At 39.6% G+C, this 20,901-nt stretch overlaps 2 protein-coding genes across 2 annotated transcripts; both read right to left on the reverse strand.

Annotated features, from left to right (window-relative positions):
- Window positions 1-801: 801 nt before the first annotated feature.
- Window positions 802-11,475, reverse strand: parm1 (prostate androgen-regulated mucin-like protein 1). Its single transcript, XM_037117761.1, has 4 exons — window positions 11,317-11,475; window positions 8,109-8,999; window positions 3,668-3,746; window positions 802-2,628 (listed from the first exon to the last, which is right to left on the reverse strand). Exons 1-4 carry the CDS (start codon window positions 11,348-11,350, stop codon window positions 2,559-2,561), a joined length of 1,074 nt encoding a protein of 357 aa, XP_036973656.1. The 5' UTR covers window positions 11,351-11,475; the 3' UTR covers window positions 802-2,558.
- A 348-nt stretch (window positions 11,476-11,823) lies between these two features.
- Window positions 11,824-16,049, reverse strand: LOC119030248 (cell wall protein DAN4-like). The gene is made up of 3 exons (XM_037117681.1): window positions 15,956-16,049; window positions 13,025-13,175; window positions 11,824-12,866 (listed from the first exon to the last, which is right to left on the reverse strand). Exons 1-3 carry the CDS (start codon window positions 16,047-16,049, stop codon window positions 12,290-12,292), a joined length of 822 nt encoding a protein of 273 aa, XP_036973576.1. The 3' UTR covers window positions 11,824-12,289.
- Window positions 16,050-20,901: the final 4,852 nt, after the last annotated feature.

The following is a 20,901-nucleotide window of genomic DNA, read 5'->3' on the forward strand; positions in this document are numbered from 1 at the left end:
GACAGTTCACATTGGCAGTCATATCTCCTCTAGTTTAGTGCTCAACACTGGAGCCCCTCAGGGCTGTGTGCTCAGCCCCCTCCTTTTCACACCCAGGAATACTTTTCACGCACGATCCTAGACATTCTCTACTATGAAGTATGTGGACAATAGTACCAACAATGACCGCATAACCAACAACAATGAGAGTTCATATTGGAAGGAACTCAACAGTCATGCAGAGTGGTCCGCAGAGAATGAGCTACTGTTAAACATGAGCAAAGTCAAGGAGCTGATTGTTGGTTTTATGAAAAAGGAAGCAAAGATACAGTATGTATCTAAGTATGTATGTAATTATCTGCTGTGTACCACCAGACTACAGACCAGCTTTTTTCTTCAGGCTGTAAGAATCCTGACCTCATCAAGATTTAATGAACCTTGAATATGAGCTTGGGCTGAACGATATGCAATAATAAAAATCATTTAGCAGTAATCTGAGGTCCTGTGATCACGATAGAAGTTACAAGTTTGGTGGAAATGGTTCCTTTTTCACTGAAAATATAAAAGCTGTTGTGATTGGAAGTCTGTACCATCAAGCACGTTCCCTTATGTCTGGAGCATATTATTTGTAGACAGGAAGATCTCTGTAGCACCACAATGCTTAATTTTTATTTAATCTTTAACCGAAAATTGCAGCTATTGAGATTTCAATATTGCACTTGGCCATTTCAATAATATCTAGATGAATTATTCAGCCCAAATATACCGTAAATACATGTAAATTATCTCTCTGGGTTTCCTCTGAATGACCATCGCAGGGACTCACATTATTCAATCACTTTTACTGCACAAACAATTTAATACAATCTTACCACTGAAAAAAAATCATTCAAGAGCATCACAACAGTCAGATTATCCTTTACCTGAATGTAAACTGAAAATACTATATTAAATACTGAAGGAGTTAAAATCACAATCAGAACTGCAGCCTGGCTGAGCTACTTAGCACAGCTAAGTGAAATCGTACAGAAACAAGAGAATTTCACAATAACAACATTCATTAATACAAAAAACCCTCATAATTAAATACTCACATTACACACTCATATAAACAGGATATTTTTTTAAAAATCTCTGGTTTCATTCTAAAATATTGCTATGAAAAAAACACTAGATTTTTGTTTCCTTCGCAGGGAGGTCAAAGTCAGGCTCAGCAGCAGATCAGCTCATAGAGCAGGAAAGGATTCAGTGTTTTGCTCAAGGCCACGTCAGCAGGATGAATACAAGGGATATCACTCCCCTTGTAAAGTCTAGTCTCTCTCTGCCTCGGCACCATTCAAGTTGTAATATGAAAATATTTTATGTAATGCAGGTCCTTAGATGGAGAAACAAACTTTTACACATTTCATTTGAAAAGGAATGAATGAAACATCAGACCTGTTTTCTCAAAGCAGTTTCCTTAGCTGCCATAACCTCTTTATGTTGTCTGAAATGTCTACTTCCCAGCTCATAGGAGACATTTTGTGCAAGCAAGCCTCAGCTTTTACCTTCCTGGTTACAAAATAGTCAATGAAAAAGCGAAAATCTGAACATTTAGCTACATTAGCGACAGAAATCTAATTTCACAGTTTAGGTAAGGAAATAGCTCCACAGAACAATCCATGATTTTAAAACAACACATTTTCTGTCATGATGACCATCTACTATGCATCATTTGCAATTCATGCATGCTCTTTGTAAATCACACATTTTAAGGGCCCTGTTTTTGAAAATTGTCAGTGAGGTTCTTCCCACCTATCATTACTCCTACTGCCTTAAAAGTGTAATATGTAAAACTTTTCGTTAAAAAGATTCAAAATTGGGAGGCTGCTGACCCCGATCCAGTGCACACAGGCCCAGCTCTGGTTCTGGTGCCCACGTCCGTGCTGCATAACCTGCTAGGTGCTTTCCAAAGTGGTAAAAACAACACCAACACTTCCCTGGTAGTCCCAGTCCAGGCAGAACCAGCTAATAAGACTGCTAACTGCACTGCTAACTGAGCTAATTAGCTAACAACACCTACAGTTAGCATTTACTCTTGTGCTTGTTTCCCCCTATTTGTTTGTAGTATGAATTTAACAGTTTGAAGTTGTATACATATTACACCTTTAACCTATCTCTGTACACTTGCTGTGTTCTAGCTTCTTTACAACATCCTGGTTTAGTTGACACAATCTGATCTATTTTGTACCTATCAAACAGAAAATGTATAATTTACAATTCAGGATACCTCTGGTGAACACGCTTGTGACCGCTGTGATTTTAACCTGCCTCCTTTCATGCACGGTGTCTGTGCAGCCAGAGCCGATGAAAAGCTACTCGAGTAAAATGTGCAATTTTATAACCTGAGGTTACCTGAACACAGATCAGTAGAAATGTCACTGTCATTACTTTAGCATTTTGCATCAAAGCGCAATGAAGCCATCAGGCTGCATGTCCCAGTAATAAAATATGACCATTCTGAACTCATTACAGACACACTACAGCACACTCCGGCCTTTGGCTGAGGGGTTCTTAGATTCCAGTCCGAAAGTGAAGATTCAAGGGTCATACATTAGGTTGTGGAAGGTTCCTTGGTCACTGTCCAAAAGAGGTCCATATGATGTACGTCTGGGGAGGAAATTGAGAAAATAGAGTGAAAGATGAGAAATCAAATATTACAGGGAATTACTCCGATATTTGGCATAACAATGTTAAGGTGAAAGTAGTCTTATATACAAAGGATACTTGAAGTACTGCTCTTACGGTAATATATATTGGAGCTGCTCTGAAGCCTGAAATCAGCTTAATTCTCAGTAGAGACAATAGTCTCTACAAGACAAGTGAAACCTGATTACTGCATGTTCAGCAGGTTTTTCTGAGTTATCAGGATACAGTCTATGAAAAAAATGTTTCTCAAATTTTTTTAATGGATACTTTATGTAGAATCTTTTCAGACAACTCCAATAATTGCCTTCTTCTCGTGGATAATACCAATAAGATAATTTCACATTTTTTGATGGTAAGAAAGGCTAAGATGTAGTGAGCCAAGATGGATGAGTTGCTATTCCACAGCTCTAATATGAGTTGTTGTGTTACAGCTTCTCCTACTTCTTCTTCGTGTTTCGTTTTGTTTTTTTAGCAGTTTGCATACCAGCTGTAAAGGTGCACACCACCAACTATTGTATCGGATTGTGTAGATGCCACGCTTGTTAAATACATAAAAGCATTCAGCTTCTTATTATCGTCAGTATTTATCAGCTAACATTTCACTGTTACGATAAATATCCCATTATAAAAATGTCCTAATCAGTGCAATGGTTTTTGTAAATGTTGTTTTTGCCTAACCAATAAAATGATATAACAATCATAAACAATATAAACAAGTGAATAGATGTGAGTAATGAGTAGTGAGAAAATATGCTTTGGTGATTTCAGTAAACCATGCCTTCAAATGACTGGGTTAAAGTCAGTGATTTGCGCTCTGTGAGGCTAAGAAGCAGAGAGATTTAAAAAAAATAAAAATAAAAAATGTGTTTCGGTTAGTTCACTGTAAGTGTAATCTGTCATGTTATTATATGTCCCACAAAATCCTTCAGTCGAGCTTTAGAAAATTAACAGTAGCATGCTTATGTAGTTGGTAGGAGATTAGTTTGAACTCTGGACTCACCGCATTTTGTAGTAGTACAGCCCACCTAACACCAGGACGACAGTGATGATGAACATAATGACGATGCCTGCAACACTTCCTGGAGAGAGAGAGAGAGAGAGAGAGAGAGAAAAGGAGGGACACAGCAAAAGAGAGGGAAAGTCAACTTGTTTTAGTCCTGTGATACACATTTATATACCCTTCATTTATTTAGTTTTTCAGAATGTTCTTTTCACCTTTTGCACAAGACTTCATAACTTAAAACCGCTATTTTCGGCTTGTTTATCACAAGTATTTGGGGAGCATACTTGAAAAGTCTAACCGGTTACTAAGTGAAGTAAGTTACTAAGTATTTATATTACTTAACTAATTAAGCAACAGTGAAAGTAATGCACTAGATTACTCATTTCTTTCCTTTACCTTCCCAGTTCTGTCAAAGGTACCTTTAAAGTCAAACTGAAATCATACTTAGTCATGTTTTTGTCAGTCATTGAGTTTTTAAATGTATTGTTGATAGTTTTTTTATTATCAATAGGAAGAAATAAGGTCTTTTGGAAAATATCAGAAATGCTCCTGTTTGTAGTAGCCCACTTTTTTACCACTGTTATACCATAGAAAACAAAAGACAGCACAAACAAACTAAAACCAACTGTGACTGAAAAAAAAATCAAGTAACATGCTATTCAGGATTTTCCTTTTTTGAAAAATAGATTTTAAAGACCAAACCATAAACCATGAACGTAATCATGGTTCCCTGACTGGTTTAACCAATGTGGTATGCTTTAACTGATTACCCTTGTCTATGTGAATGACTGTAATCTGTCAGTGATGATAAATCTCTAACTCTGTATCAGTTAAGACTTGTAACTGGCCTTTGAGCTAAAATATTAATTGGTAAATTCCTTGTGGGAAACTGGACCAAGCAAATTTCTTAAGATGTATTTGTACATGTCAGTGAATACTACAGAGGCAATCACACTATCACCCTCCTAATCACCTGGAAGCATAATTCAGGCCATTGTCCATGACCCCACATGAGGTCAAAGTTTCTCTGATGATCTACAACAATGGTAATGGCTCTTGGATGCTCTTACAAAATCTGGTGTCCTACCTTAAACAAAAGAACTTCTTATTATTGTCAGTTTCCTGTAGCTTATCAATCATCAGCTCATGAAGAGAGCTCACTAACTGCTCAGAAATAATCCCAGACTTGGTGTCTGACTTTTGTTTTCAGGGATTTGTTTCCTTACTGAAATGGAAAAGTAACACAACACCTTGTTTCAGTGGTTTACCACCAAAAGCCCCCACAAGATCTGATATGGCACCACGTCGTTACTCTCAACTGGTCAAATACAACAGCCTGCTTAGAAACTCTACGCCTCATACATTACATTAGTGATGTAAATGCATCACTTACAACAGTGAAAAAAGTTATTTTAACCCAAATTCTGATTTATTTTTTAAACCTAGCCAAGTAGTTTTTAGGCTATCCCTAACCGGGCATTTTGAAGCCACGCAACATAACCTAATGTAACATAGTGTAATGTAACACCCATCAAAAATGATATATGTCCTTGTATGTTAAAATGTTGTCTCCAAGCTTTATTTTGAAAATCTAACTGGACATTGCATACTGCATATGATTGTTAACTTGACTGCAGTCCCCTTCACATGCAAAAAATGACACTATAGTTAGTTATATTATAGTTTGGAAACTTAACAGGCTGGCCTGTGTCAGCGCTTGTGCGTGGTGTTATGTTTCGCTTTTCATTTCGATGTCCATGTTAACAGGTTAGAACTGCCACAGTGGCTGCATGACTAGTGCAGTCATGCCTGGCTCAAGTGAGGCTGCAGAGCCACTCCATCTAGAGATTCGGAGTCTGACCTTTTTTAACTGTGACACATAGTTCTTGGTAAAAATAGACCTGAAAATGACCTGTAGACAGTCATATGGACATAATACCAGCATTTCAATACAGTTTTAATGTCACAGACATGAAAAAAATTCACACACCAGGTGTGGGACAGCTTTAAACCTTTGCATTTCCTGCCTCCCACTTCCTCACTCTTTAACAGGGGTTAAGGAAAATCACATCATCATATTTATTGATAATTATCAAAGGCAAACTCTATGTAAACAGGCAGGAGCTGCAGCAGCTGAGCAACACCACCACCAAGCACTACACAAGCGTCCACTTTGGCCAGCCTGTAAGGCCACTGACCAAGCTGCAGTATGTGGGAGTGGCAACATGCTGGATATCACAGTGATGGTGTTGTTCCACAACTGACCAAATAGGTTGCTCTAATGTCACATATTTGCAACTTGGGAAAAGGCTGGAGCAATATGTATAGGAAGAAATTATCCTTTCTATCACACTCAACATTGTGAAAGGGTCTATATAACCCAAACCATCTTTTCCAGCACCCCACCAAATTGTGACAGAACTTAGGGTAAAATGTAACAACAACCTCTCCAAAGTTCTTTATGGAACCCATAAAACCCCAATAACAAGCTCAGTGGTTCCCAAACTTTTTCTTCTGCTCCGCTTTTTGCAGATAACAATATTTCCCCCACCCCCACACACACAGCGTGTCTTTTGCTTGTTAACTCCTGCAGCAGCGTTTTTCAGGCCTCTTCCTGGCGGCTGTCTGCCCTGCATGTTTTAGATGTTTCCATGCTCCATCACACCTGATTCAAATGATCAGCTTGTCATCAAGCTCTGCTGAGGCCTGATAACAACCAATTCATTTGAATCATGTGTGTTGGAGCAGGGAAACATCTAAAACATGCAGAGCAGGGAGCCTCCAGGATTAATAAAACACAGTCCAATAGAATACATTGGAAAAAATGGCATTGTGCATCTTAACTTGTTCAACTTCACAATGTATCTGAAGCTAACACTCTGAGACACACAATACACTGTGGTTTCTCTTCATAACCCACCATTGTACTGGTGAAGGTGATGGTGAGATATGGCTTGTCATATCACATGAACACACGCACATGACAACTAGCTCCAGTTGTGGACCACGTTTTTGTCAGTTCTCGGAACAATGCCAGTCACCTCAACCCCGCGGCTGGCATGACGTGACTATGGTATCACGGTCACTTTATGTTATCTTTACAACCCTACCTACAACACTTCCAATGGGTCAACTGGCAGCAGTCAAGTTAAAAAAACGCCGGCACTGAGAGACGCCATAAAAGTTCTGAGTCTTATCAGATGTACCTGGAGATAGAAATGAGTTCCTACACAGGAGGGACCAGGTTCAACTTCAGTTACTAGACAACAGCTAAACTCAGGGGCCAACACATCCAGTAAACGTGAGTAAACTGTAAGATTTGCTTAACCTGACTTTGCAAGGGTGAACAGAACATACACCTTAGAAATACTTTCTCATTTGAGCTTATGCACTGTCCATGCCAGGGTTGCCTGTTCAGCACATAGTTTTTACAAACAGGTCTGCTGCCACAATAAATAACATGGCGAGAACGATTGGATGGTGGTTAAACAGTCTTGTTAATGATACAACAAATAAGAAATAACTGGCAGACAGCTTTTTCTCTTCAAACAGCTGCTGTTTTTAGTTATTTAGCCAGCAAAAAGACTGCAACTGCAACTGCAAAGTACACAAAGAGCTAAAGAGGAAACTGTTCCGTTCACACATTAACCACAGATTGAAAGGAGGTCAAAAGAGAGGAAGAACAGATAATCCAACGCAATGACTCAGCCAGTGTACATCTGACCTCTTTAATGAGAGACGTGTGATCACCTGTGCTTCATTAGTTTCCATCAAGTATGATTGCTTGTCCGTAAATGTATGTTCAACACACGAAGAAACACTCACCTTCAGTTGTCAGACAGATGATTTATATCCTATTTAAATCAGAAACAAATGGTTTTGTGTAGTTTACTGGCAACATATTTTGATTATGCTCTCATAAAAAAGTTAATAAGTAACTGGCACACCAGACTCCACGAGTGACAGAAAGCTGCAGTTGCTTTATAAAGGTGAATCCAGCGACAAAGAGCAAGCCTGCATTTAGACAGATATTAACCCTGTGTCAATACAGCTTCAATGCTCACATCAACTTATGATGATTTGCCATCCTCTTGTTCTAAGCTTTAAACTTCAGTTTCCAAATTTCCAAGCCTTTGGTTTCTTGCCAACTATCTGATGAAAAACAGCCTCAGCTTTGTGTGTAGTGCTAATTAGCAATGGTTAGCATGCTAGATTAATGTGGTGAAAAGTGTAAATATTTCACATGCTAAATTTCAGTCTGTTAGCATTGTGATTGTGAGCAGGTAAGCATGCTAATGTGAGCATATAACTCCACCGTCCACAGTGCCAGTGCAGCCTTATGGAACCACTATCATAGCTTTATTTACTTGCAAGAGAGCATTTACACCGTTAGTCGAGGAAATGGTTTTAGGAAGGACAGTGTTTTGTTGCCACGTACCTGAGCTTAGAGCCTTGGAGTTGTGTGGCTCCTGCACCTCAGTGGTGGTACTGGTATGGGAGGTGGTGGTGTGTTGTGTAGTGGGGATGGGGGTGGTGTGTTGTGTAGTGGGGATGGGGGTGGTGTGTTGTGTAGCGGGGGTGGAGGCGGCGGCGGTGGTGGGTTGTGTAGTCGTGCTGGAAAGGCTGATGGATTGTGTAGTGGAGAAACTGGTGCTTTGGGTGCCGGGATCAGTGCTGGTGGGGGTGCCAGTGGGGCTTTCACTGGTGCTGGGGTATTCGGTGACAGTAGTACCCTGGGTCGGGCTGGTGGGGGTGCCAGTGGGGCTTTCACTGGTGCTGGGGGATCCGGTGACAGTAGTACTCTGGGTCGGGCTGGTGGGGGTGCCAGTGGGGCTTTCACTGGTGCTGGGGGATCCGGTGACAGTAGTACTCTGGGTCGGGCTGGTGGGGGTGCCAGTGGGGCTTTCACTGGTGCTGGGGGATCCGGTGACAGTAGTACTCGTGGTCAGGCTGGTGGGGGTGCCAGGAGAAGTGTTGGTGGTGGTACCAGTGGGACTTTCACTGGCGCTGGGGGATTTGGGGTCAGTAGTACTCGGGGACAGGCTGGTGTGTTTGACAGTGGTTGTTTTGCTTGTGCTGGGGGTGCTGGTGACAGGGATGGAGCTTTCTGTTTGTGGAGCAGTGGAGGTGGCGATGTCTGTGCTCAGGGTTGAACTCTGAGATGAGATATTTGTGGATGATGTGGTTGAGGAAGTTGATGTGGAGATGGCTTCTGTTACCGATGAAGTGCTGCTGGCTGGACTGAAAGCAGTTTGAGAGGAAGAGGGCATTGCTGATGGATCGGATGAAGACGCTACTCCAGGTGTTACTGCATGGCTCAACAACAGAACTGCAAATACAGACAGAAGATAATTGTTACTTGTCAAAGTGTATTTAAAGTTCAGCAACGGTCTTAAATGCATTTAAGAGCCTAAGACAGATGTTTTTGTTGCTTTGAGCAGCTCCTTTATCATGTTTCCCACTGAAAGAAGATTTCTCTGAAGTTCACTTCAAATTGAGGTAAAACATTTGCTGTAAGTAGCTAATTAGCTAGCTAGCTACTGTTACAATGTTATGACTGATTTGTGCTCGACATTCAGGCATTTTGACATTTTTCAATCTTAAAAATACATGTAACCGGGCCCTGTCACAAACAACGTAGTACATCACAGTAGATTCATCTGAATCAACAATACATTTGAATAACAAAATATAGCACAGTTAGCAACTGAAAACAAACTAATCTAGTGGCAGACAGCCAGGTGAGACAAAAACTCTGAATTTTCAACAGTTAAACGTTTCTGGGATAAATAATTCACCTGTCAGTGCACAACATTAATCCCAAAACCAGATGCCTCAAAATTGAGTTCAGTGATAAAACTAAGGCAGCAAGGCAAAGAGACAAATCATCAAAACGTGAGCGAATGTGAAGTTAGCTAGCTTCACAGCTAAAAACAAGCCAGCAACAGAGTGGTAGGATGTAGTATTACACAGATCGAATATTCTTGAGTATAGCAAGTACAGCACAGTGCCTCCACTGAGGAGAAGCTGAATGTTTCTATCTCCACATATAACTAGGATTAATGATTTTCCTTTTGTATTAATCCAATGCTGAAAATAGTCCCAATAAATCCACTTTACTCCTCAAATATATAAAAACAACAGTGACCTGGTGGTTTTTAATGAGCCCTTCTGCTTTACATTAACCTCCACCAAGAAGTTTATGTTTTCACCTTTATCTGTTTGTTGTTGGTTGGCTGGTTGGTTTGTCAGCAGAATTACACAAAACACTATTTAACATATTTCCATGAAACTTGGTTGGAGAATGGGTCTCAGCCCAGAATAGAACCCCATTCACTTTTGGTGCAGACCCAAATAAAGAGACAGATCCAGGGATTGTTTTTCATTTTCTATAACATTGTGTCATTTGGCATTTTATATTCATTTTTCTTATTTTTGGCATTTAGAGTCATGTGTGTGTACAAAAGGGGACTGATGGGCCTTAGCGGAGGTATGTGCTCTACTGAGTGCAATTCTAGTTTTGAGATGTTTTTTCAAAATGTGGTCTTCAATAGGTACCAATAGGCATGAAGCTGAGTGTCGCAGTCAAGGTGGGGAGGTTTGAAAGTACTGGGAGATGGACTAACACATAGTTTCAGTCTTTTCAAGGCATTTGATGATCATTAGAACCATATAGAATAATTCCAGCCTTATAAAACACAGCTTACCCAACCTCTCACAACCCATTCAATATTTGAAAGTGTCACTTAACAGTCATGGCAGATTTATATTCTGTGGAGCAGGATCATGTGATGTTTTGGGGAGGAGGTAGCAGTTTCATTACCACTGTTTCAATGAACAGGAAGTCTGGGCAAAGATCAGGTATGACTCATGAAGGTCCCCCCGTCATCTGAGTATAAATCTACTCTCCTCAGAAAGATCACAGAGAAAGCCACTTAGTAAATCTGGTGGACATTATTTATATAAGTTGTTGTTGTTTGGCATCTTCCTCTTTCACAAAGTCTCAGAACTGATTGAACTGGTAGCACGTAATTCTTTGATTTAAGACACTACCCACAGGATTAAAACAGCACAGTGTTCTCCACAGAGTCAAAGTCCAAGTATGAGTGATCTTAAAGTCTTAGTTAGACACTAAGCTATGAAGAGCAGTGGATTTTAAGCCCCATGAGCTAAAATGGGATCTCTGGTACTGTATATAAACAGAAATCCTCTTCACTTGAAATGTTTAATGTACTTCATCATTGAGATTTTAGTGCTTATCGACAAATCAAACATTAGAAAAAGTTCTGTCATGTAGCCTCAACGCCCAAAAGGGAGAGCCCCATTGTGATGTTAACTTATGACACCATCTGTAAACCGGTGGAAATGAGTCTGTTCCTAATAGATACTGTCAACTGTTGGTGTGTAAAGGAAATTACCTCACACACACAGCAGCTTAGCTCCCTATCACCAAAATATCGCAACTCACTATTAAAATTCAGCTTTTTTTTTTTCATTAATGATCTTATTAGCTTGAGACTCCCCATATTCTGACTTCCCCAAGAGATTTAGATTTAGGGAAATCTACAAATAAATTAAATGATAAAATAGGTTGTAAGGATAATCACCAAATAAAATAGCTTGCACTTAAGTCAGAGTTTACTTACATGCCATCAGAGTTTGCAGGCTGACCCTCATCATTGTGCTCCTTTTACTGTATATCTCCACAGTCCTGTGTGTAAGTGCAGCTCTGCGCTCTCTGCTCACTGTGGACAGCTGTAGTGTGTGTGGCTGCCTGTGACTGTAGGTGACTGATTATAAGAGCCTGGGGGGCGAGGCTACATGATGTATGAGTCACAGTCAAAAGCTCACAGGGCGGCCCTGTCACGGCATGAAGCGGTTGTAACTTTCTAAAGCAAAGACCACAGGAAGTGGTATTGTAAGTGACAAACAGTTAGAAGAGATTGACACGAATTCTGATGGACCTTAAATGATCAGTGAGACAACTGTATGTGGTAGTGTTCAATACTGTCACAGTAATATTCCTATAGGTGCTTATAATATGTAATTTGCTGTAACTGTATGATAAAGTTTATTGTTTCACTTTTCTGACCCCCTCAACACGGTAGCATTTGTAAATATTTCTAACTGGACATACATACATATATATATAATACTTAACTGGGCAAATATCTGTGTAGTGTATTTGAATTTGTGATTGATGTAATTATAAATCCACAACGTCTTTGTTGTATTTATTACTGTTCACCAGCAGAGAGCAGCACATGCATTGAGAATGTATCCTGGGCTTCTCCCAACCAGCAATGGCATTCCTAAATAAAATAGTTCTACAAGATACAGATCATTTATGACTCAGTGAAACTAAATAAAGATTAACAATAGTTTATGAATGACTTACACAGAAACTGAGTTCACGTTTGGAAGTGAGTTGAAAACCTGTTAACACGCTGTGAGCTTACTAGACCTCTGTTTCTCACACGTCATCTCTATGATATCTCTGCTACTGATTCCCATTCCCCCTCCTTTGAAAGCCTTACAGCATTCCCATCAGACTCTGCTAGAACTTTTTGTCGGTGTTTACGTGCTATATAGCAAATGTTAGAGTGCTAAAGCTTCTGCTTACATGCTAGAATGAGATGATAAATATTGTACTTCACTGGTGCTGGGGTATTCGGTGACAGTAGTACTCTGGGTCGGGCTGGTGGGGGTACCAGTGGGGCTTTCACTGGTGCTGGGGGATCCGGTGACAGTAGTGCTCTGGGTCAGGCTGGTGGGGGTGCAAGTGGGGCTTTCACTGGTGCTGGGGTATTCGGTGACAGTAGTACTCTGGGTCGGGCTGGTGGGGGTGCAAGTGGGGCTTTCACTGGTGCTGGGGGATCCGGTGACAGTAGTACTTGTGGTCAGGCTGGTGGGGGTGCCAGGAGAAGTGTTGGTGGTGGTACCAGTGGGACTTTCACTGGCGCTGGGGGATTTGGGGTCAGTAGTACTCGGGGACAGGCTGGTGTGTTTGACAGTGGTTGTTTTGCTTGTGCTGGGGGTGCTGGTGACAGGGATGGAGCTTTCTGTTTGTGGAGCAGTGGAGGTGGCGATGTCTGTGCTCAGGGTTGGACTCTGAGATGAGACATTTGTGGATGATGTGGTTGAGGAAGTTGATGTGGAGACGGCTTCTGTTACCGATGAAGTGCTGCTGGCTGGACTGAAAGCAATTTGAGAGGAAGAGGGCTATATTGTACTTGTCAAAGACCAATAAGTTAACATGTCTCTAGGAGCATGTTCAAATGCTGACATGGCTGTAGACTCTTTGTATTGTCGTGAAGACCTACAGTATTAGCAGTCTTTTGGCTTTGGACCGACCTACCTGAGGAGCTTAAGCTAACAGAGACAGCTTCCTTAATGAAAGAGCTGTTGTTGATGCTGCTGTTAGCTGTGGTGGTCGTGATGACGGCTGGTCTGGACTGGGTCGCAGATGTTGGGTCGGGCCTTGAAGTAGAACCTGTGTGCTGGACTGTGGTACATGGGTATATGGCATAAGAATACACTGAGGATTTTTCTACACAACAATTTAACTGAGTTCGTATAATATATCTGTGGACCTGCTTTTGGACTTATACAGTATGACTGACAACGTGAGCTGTGACATGTAGTTGCACGTTAAATGAATGTGAGTCAAGAAAGATCTGAGCTAAAAAAACTGGACTATTCTTATGTTTGAACAATTCAGTAAAGGTGATCAGGCAATTGACCAACCGGGTTTCGACGCAGTAACATTTGTGGGATGAGGAGACATCGGAAGTGCACTTAAGGATGCTGATGGAGCTGATGATAAGGTTGATGAGGCAGATGGACTAACAGCATATCCTGTCAGGGCACAGCAGAACAGAAGCCCTGCACAATCATGAGATGTTAGAAATCTTGTTTTGACAGATGACAGCACTAAGTGGATATGATCGAGTGCAGCAAAACATTCTCAAACTTGTTTGGAAGAGAAAGCAATCATCGAGTGAGGTTTAATTTGAATCCAAAGACTCTTGATTGATTCAAAGAAAGTCTAACGACTACATTGAACAGGCTTTGTTGCAAGATAACTTTAACAATAGTTTCACTGATTAACCTGCGAGCTAATGGCTACGTACTGAACACACCTGCAGTATTTGGCACTGACAAGGATTGCACTTGCTTGTTATTACGGTAAACACAGCAGAATTAAATCAAAGAGCCCTTTGTGTGCCGTCCAGCTAGCAGCACAATCAACAATCAACTGTAGTAACTGTAGCTCTCTCCAGGAATGCTGACACCAACCCTCTACGGGGTCAACTGAGAAGCATAAGAGCATACATTGTTTTTATTTATTTTTTATTTTAAGTTATGCATAATGTACCTTTAAATACAAATCAAATCTATGTGTATGTTCATGGTAATGACGGAACAAGTCAGCCAGTGCAATATTGTAGCTCACTGATGTGCTTTTTGTAGGTTTTAGACAACAACTGAGCAGTGTGGCACAAAAAAGAAAAAGAATACACACACAATACTTGTAGACAATAAAAAAAGACAGAGCATAACAGCCATTATTGCAGTTTTGCTGTCGAGTAAACAAAGATGTCATAGATACATTACTTTGGGTATTTGTGTGTGTGTTTTTAAAATAGTTTTTTTTCAAAAAGTAGAGAAATGTATACATGTACATAGATTGAATATTAACTATTAATATGAACACTGAGTTTAATCCAGTTACATTAAGCAGTATAAAGAATATCATACTGTGTATTTGCTGAAGCAAAAGTATGAAAACTTATTATGCATAAGTTGTGTCTGAAGTTTACATGTTAAGTTTTCTCAAAACAAGTGCAACTCAAATTGTTAAAATATAGCAAACTAAAGAAACTTAAAAATACTCAAACATGTCAGCATTACTTTAATATAATGTTGTAATTCAAAGAGAATATGCATTTTTAATTCTCACAAACTTTATATTTGGTTCATAATTAATGTGTTCTTGTTTAATAATCACATCTTCATCTGTTTTTGTTAAGATTGGAGTTAAGATTATTGTTTTATTAATATTTTCCAATACAACTTAATCATTCATTTTTTACAGGAGTTGAAGATCTCTTTGTTGAACATTTTTAGATATTTGCTTTATCTCATCCAATAAGACCTGCTGAGAACACTGAACCTTTTTTATACATTCAGAGATCGGTTTGTGTTTTTCGTAAGTGGCATACCACAAACTGACACTGTAGATTTACTGCCAGTTGGATGGTTTATGACTGTGCACTGAAGTAAAGCTCTTTTTTTTAGACACAAGTGACAAGTCTTATCATCAGTCAGAGATGAAATGTTATTGGATATAACTTTATGTTTTCACATGATTATTATCTTATTACTTAAACTGCCATCTGCTCATTGTGACAGGAACTGTTCTGGATTTCTGGAACATTGTGAATCGCTTAATAAATTTATCGTCATGTGTTTACCAGCTGATTTTCATTTTTCATTTTTTTGGTTTTCTCTGAGGATCATGTTGGATAGTGGGGGAAAAAAAAAAATCAGGTACAATTCCTGAAACTACAAAAATCTTTTCCAGTTAGCTGATTTTTTAAAAACAGAATATAAATCAGATTTCATGGCTCAGCTTTAACTAAAATTACGCACAAAGATGACCATCGAGTGAGGGTGCAGAGTTCACTTACATGCTAGCAGTGTTTGTGGGCTGACCCTCATCACCGTGTGCCTGTGTATTTCCTCAAATTGCGGTCTGTGCTCTCTGCGTCCTGTGGATAGCAGTAACTGCGTCTGGTTGATTGTGACTGTAGGTGACTGATTATAAGAACCAGGGGGTGAGGTCAAATGATAGAGCAGAACTGACCATGTCATAATGCACTGGAATTAAGGAGGCCTTCTTTTGCCAGACGAGACGAAAGTTTAACAGAAAAGTGAAAATGTAAAAACTTGTCAGACACCTCAGAGTACCCTGTCTGTCGCCCAGACAGAAGATCAGAAAAGGATCCCATGAGTTGTTATCGACAAAATTATTGACAAACACAACTTTGTGTGCTGACTTGGATCCATACCTGTATAGCTTTTTCCAATACAGCTGCCCCTTGATGGAAGCAGACATGCTTTTCTATGTTTCCCTTCCTGTCAGTGTGCCAGAATTATCACCAGAGACTATTTCCCAACACTCAATCAGACAATGTCCCAAAAACAACCTAATGATAGAGTTTAGTCCTACTGTCTCGTCAATCAGTACAAATTTAGACATTATTTGCTGTTTGACTTTACTCGTCTTTAGCTCCTCAGGCAGGTCGTTCCAGGTTGTCGGGGCGCTGGTTTTAACAGTCCTGTCTCCATATTCCAGCCTGGAGTCTGGACTCATCAGGAGTGCTTTACTTACTCTGACATTGCACTCCTGCTCAGATTACTAAATGAGCCTTATGCCTATATCCTAAGCCTATATAAGTCAGTATACTGCTTCTGGAAGTGCTTGTAAGATGTCTGTATACATTTGAGACCTCGTCCCTCCTTACTTTTCCAGTGTCATACTATGGGCTGTGTCTCTGTAACTTTACAAACTCAAGTGACATTGACACCCACATAACACTGTAATTGGCCAGTTGTGCAAAGGTGAGAAATAAGCCCAGGATTCCACTTCTCTATCTAGCTCTCTTTTTTCGTTATTGACACAGAAATTTTTATGAATGTGTTTAAGAAGAAACTGTGTGAAAATATGGGCCCTTTCTCACTGTATTTAAACAGTATCTTACCCCCTGCATCATCAACACTTTAAGTTGGTGTTTTTTAATTTCAGTTTTAAGACTGAAATTTGGCGTAAACCTGACAAGAGGGAGTTGCACCAGTCTGAATGCAGAGATAAGAAAAGAAAAGATTAGTCAATGAATAAGTCATTTTATTTGAAAAAAAACAAAACACAATAAAATACTGCGCCTATACTTCTGGCATACTTTTCTGATATTTAAAACCTCGGTTTTAAAGTGAGGTGATTTTTGGAAATTTGACACTGATTTGCTTTAAGATTCATGAGTGCAATTATTATAATATGAAATTACAGTCCTAGTATTAGGCAACTGCCAGCCCGTGGGTTGCATGCAGCCCTTGTCCTTACTCAGTGAGAGTCAATTTCAGAATATAAATACATTTTTGGTTTAACAGGCGTTATGATCAAGCATCCAGTCCCAGGGCGTTCACTCAAAATGCAAGCGCCTCATCTCATCTGCAGGCTCATCTGGTCTTGACCCGCCAAACTTCTTCCGAGACGACACTGGTCGAATGGAAACATGAGCGGCCAACAAAGAAAACTAGACCAAAAGAATTCAAAGGCAAACTTTTGTGCTTAATGTGCCTGGAAAAAAAAACAGCCATGAAGGAGTTCAGCTTGAGTTGGCACCACAACACCACGCACAAAGCAAATACGTCAAGTACACCAGCGTGGCCAAAGCTGCCAGCATGCTGTGCCGAATTGAGCTAGTGTGCAGACGAAGTTGATTGTGAGCGGTCTGCAGTGCAGCCAGCAAGAGTCTGTGAGAGCGCAGAGGTTATTATAGTATGTTAAAATGGATACAAGCAAACATGCAAATATATTTATTGAGCGCACAATATATTTTTGTTTCCGCAAGTGAAATTATGTTTTGCTCGGGGAAAATGTATTCTCCAAAATATCTTTCATGTGCTAGCAATTTATTTAGCAATTCTGTGCTCAAAATCTCCCATTGCTCCTTCATGAATGTAGCACAAATATCACGCCATGCATTTGAAACATGTCATGGAGTGGGAGGGCAGAGTAGAAATGCACTTCAAACATGAACATTGTTTATTTGTTATCACTGTTGCACTGAAATAATTGTATATCACTGTAAATGGGTTGTCTCTGTGCTAAGTTCATTAAATGGATAAAAGCATCACTTAATGTTGGTAAATAAACTTTAATGTGTTATGTGTATGTGTTTTGTTGTTTTCATGAATTTTTGTAGCTATAATTGGCTTATTGAATGACGAGGTTACAGTATCCTACTGGTTTAAGTGTGTGATTACAATCTGGCACACTGGTAGTGAAGAAACATATTTGTTGTCCATCCCTGTTCTATAACAAGGTGTGACTGGCCACTGGGACGTCCTGGTGATGTCCACTCATACCTGAATCAAAATTGGACAAAAGATGTGGCTTCGCCTGGAGTGGAGAGCTGCTAGCACAATTCACCAAGACAGGCTGTTAGACAGGTAGCTATCATCATGAAATACCTCATGGGTTCTGATCACAGACTGATGATTTTTTTTCACTTACTGTCAGCAAGATTAAACATGGTTTCATTATTATTTAAACCAATAATTATTTTTATTATCTACTAATTGTTGAGTGTGTAAAATGTCTGAAAATTTGGTTAACTGATTTTTTTTTCTCCCAAAAATAATGCATTAACAATGATATAAAAACAAAGAGATGCAGCAGATCCGCAAAGAGGATCTGGAAAAGGACACATGTTTTGGATTTTTGCTTGATAAATTACTTAAATGATTAAAAATGCAACAGCATTATCAATACATTTTTCTGTAAATCTATGTACCAAAGAGCAGCTGCAAAGCATGCTTCATGTGTATTGCCTATAATTTCTGTTTTTAAGTTTTTTTTTTTAAATGTTTTGTAGTTTGTATTTTATTTCCCTTTGTATTCTGATTTTAGTCTTTCAGTTAATGTGAAGTTGGCCCTGGGGTGTGATTTTAAGGTTACAGGCTGATACTGAAGCTTGAATGTTCAAGTTTCACCATTTGCAGTTTTTTATGTTATACTCAGAGCCTTTTGTTGTTCTTATACTGTATTATCATTACTGATTAAATTATGTACCTGTGGTCTTTTTGTCTGTAGTTCTCATTATAAGCCAGAAGAGAGCAGCATATTCATTTACAATGTGACCTGTGAGTCCACCGGTGGAGTCATAGTTTAAAAGTGCCACTGCATTTGTCTCTATATTATTAGTGTCTAATCAGCGAGTCCATGCAATTAATGCTAGGAATAACGGTAATGGTAATGCATATTATGCAGATAATACAAATTAAAAACACCATTTGGTAATAACTGACAAGTATGAAAAAATTATGTCCCTTGGTTGGACATGTAAAAAGTTAAAACTAAAATATAATCTAAAACAGGCAGGTTTTTTTTTGTTTTTTTTTTTTTAATTGTGTTTTTTGTGCTCTTTGTGTAGCACTGTGGGGCAGATCTAAGCATTTCCACCATTTCACTTGAGCCTCCCGTTTGCTTTTAGCAGTTCCTGTTTTCGCTTTACTCAGTGATGCAGAGACTACTATTACTGGATTAATGTGATGTTGAAGAAAATTGTAAAATGTGATGCAAGTTGTGGAATTACAATGGAGACTGGAGATGATAATAGGATGAGAGACCTTCAATCATGCTAAATCGGAAAAAAAATATGTCATTGTGTTCAGAGTAACAACTTTTAAGAAGGAGCAGATGTTTTTATTCAAATCTGAGCTATCTGGTGCTAAAGGTTTTAAAAAACCTACCATGGCATGCATTGTGTTTTGCAGGCATTGCTGCTTAAACTGCTGACTGTGTTGAGCGTCAGCAGGCAGGCAGACTGCAATAACTAACTTCCCAGTGTTGTTACAACACATGCACACACCTTTACTTTCTCTTACTCTCCCTCTGCCAGGATGCAGAACATCGAGCCCAGTCTCTCAGTCTCCCATGTCTCAATGCGCCATGTGACCTTCTAATTATTTGTTGTTTTTCACAATGCATGCCACTGAGGTGGGGCATTGAGAGGGCCTGATGCTGGGTTGCGCACCATAGAGCATGCACAGCCTATAGAGCACGCACATGGGCAGAAAGCTGGGGAGTCATGTTTTATTGAAATACAATTGGCATCATTATACAGACAAAGTAAACTAAACAGGCGTTGATGTGTGCTCTTTCAGTCTGCCTCAGTTGTAGCAGACTAACCTGACATCCGCCTTTTTGCCCAAGTGATGCATTTCCGTTATCTCTCATTTTTCCTATCGTTACCTTGTTTTGCATTTTGAAGTCTGTCTGGTGTCACAGATATTTGGTGTGACAAACCGCTCTGTCTTGATATGTGTATGTGCCCTCATATGAGTCGAGATGAGTAGAAAACATATCAGGCTTATCTCTACTTCCTGTGTTACTTTATTATTATTTACTATTAGAAGAATGGTCAATTCAATTTATATAATATACATAATGATATAACATCCCCTGCTCCTGACCTGACCTGACCTGACCTGACCTACAGGCACAAGCAGCACAAATCATTTACTCACTAGCCTCACCTGTGATTAAGTTTGTCACTGACTGACACATATTGCCCTTTTCATCCTCTCTGCTGACTGCCGGAAGCCACAGATCTCTCCCATCAGCTCTTTGTTTTATGGGGAAATAAAGAAGGTCATATACTGTGATGTTTTTGATTTGACGTACAAAATGAAACAGGGCTGCTTTTAAGTACGGTACTCCTTTTTGTTTTAGTATGATGCTGGCATATTCACAGCACTCGTTGGGCAGTCTTTGTACAACAACCAGTCGGCCTGGGTATGAGAAAGTAAATCTCCCACTGATCGGTATTTAAATTTCAGTGCATCTTTGCCTAATAACCATGTGCCATTAACATCTGTGGTAAATGTGTGTACTTGCACAGAAAGCTTTTAATTTTACACTATCCATCAGAATTATTTCATCACTCATGAAAAGAAAAATGACGTCCCTGATATGTATTATATAAGCTGTAAGATTTAGATGTTTAGAAATGTTATTTCAGTGTCTTTTAACTTATTACATCAATGGGATTTATGAAAATGTTTAATTAAGTTAAGTGTAAGTTTATAACCTTTTCGTGAATTTATCATGGCAACAAGCCATTTTGATAATTAATCAGTTATTTCAGAACTTATCCAGGGAATAAAACTTCTGCTCCTAGCTTCTGTTCCTAGCTTCCTGCAAGAATAAGAACTACAATAAAACCCCTAAATATACAGTAATATTAAGACATTTCTGTGATGGGTTAAGATTGTTTTCACTGATGAAGGCAGACAGTTAAAGGTTTACATACACCTCAGCAGGAGATGGGAATAATGGACACCTCATGCAGTGACCTCGCTGTGACGAACTCCTTCTGCTCCCGACCGATTGCCTAATTAATCGGCCAGGCTGCTGATAGCCCTGAATTAGTTTGCAAAAC

Source organism: Acanthopagrus latus, chromosome 12 (assembly GCF_904848185.1).
Source record: "Acanthopagrus latus isolate v.2019 chromosome 12, fAcaLat1.1, whole genome shotgun sequence".
Classification (NCBI taxonomy): domain Eukaryota; kingdom Metazoa; phylum Chordata; class Actinopteri; order Spariformes; family Sparidae; genus Acanthopagrus; species Acanthopagrus latus.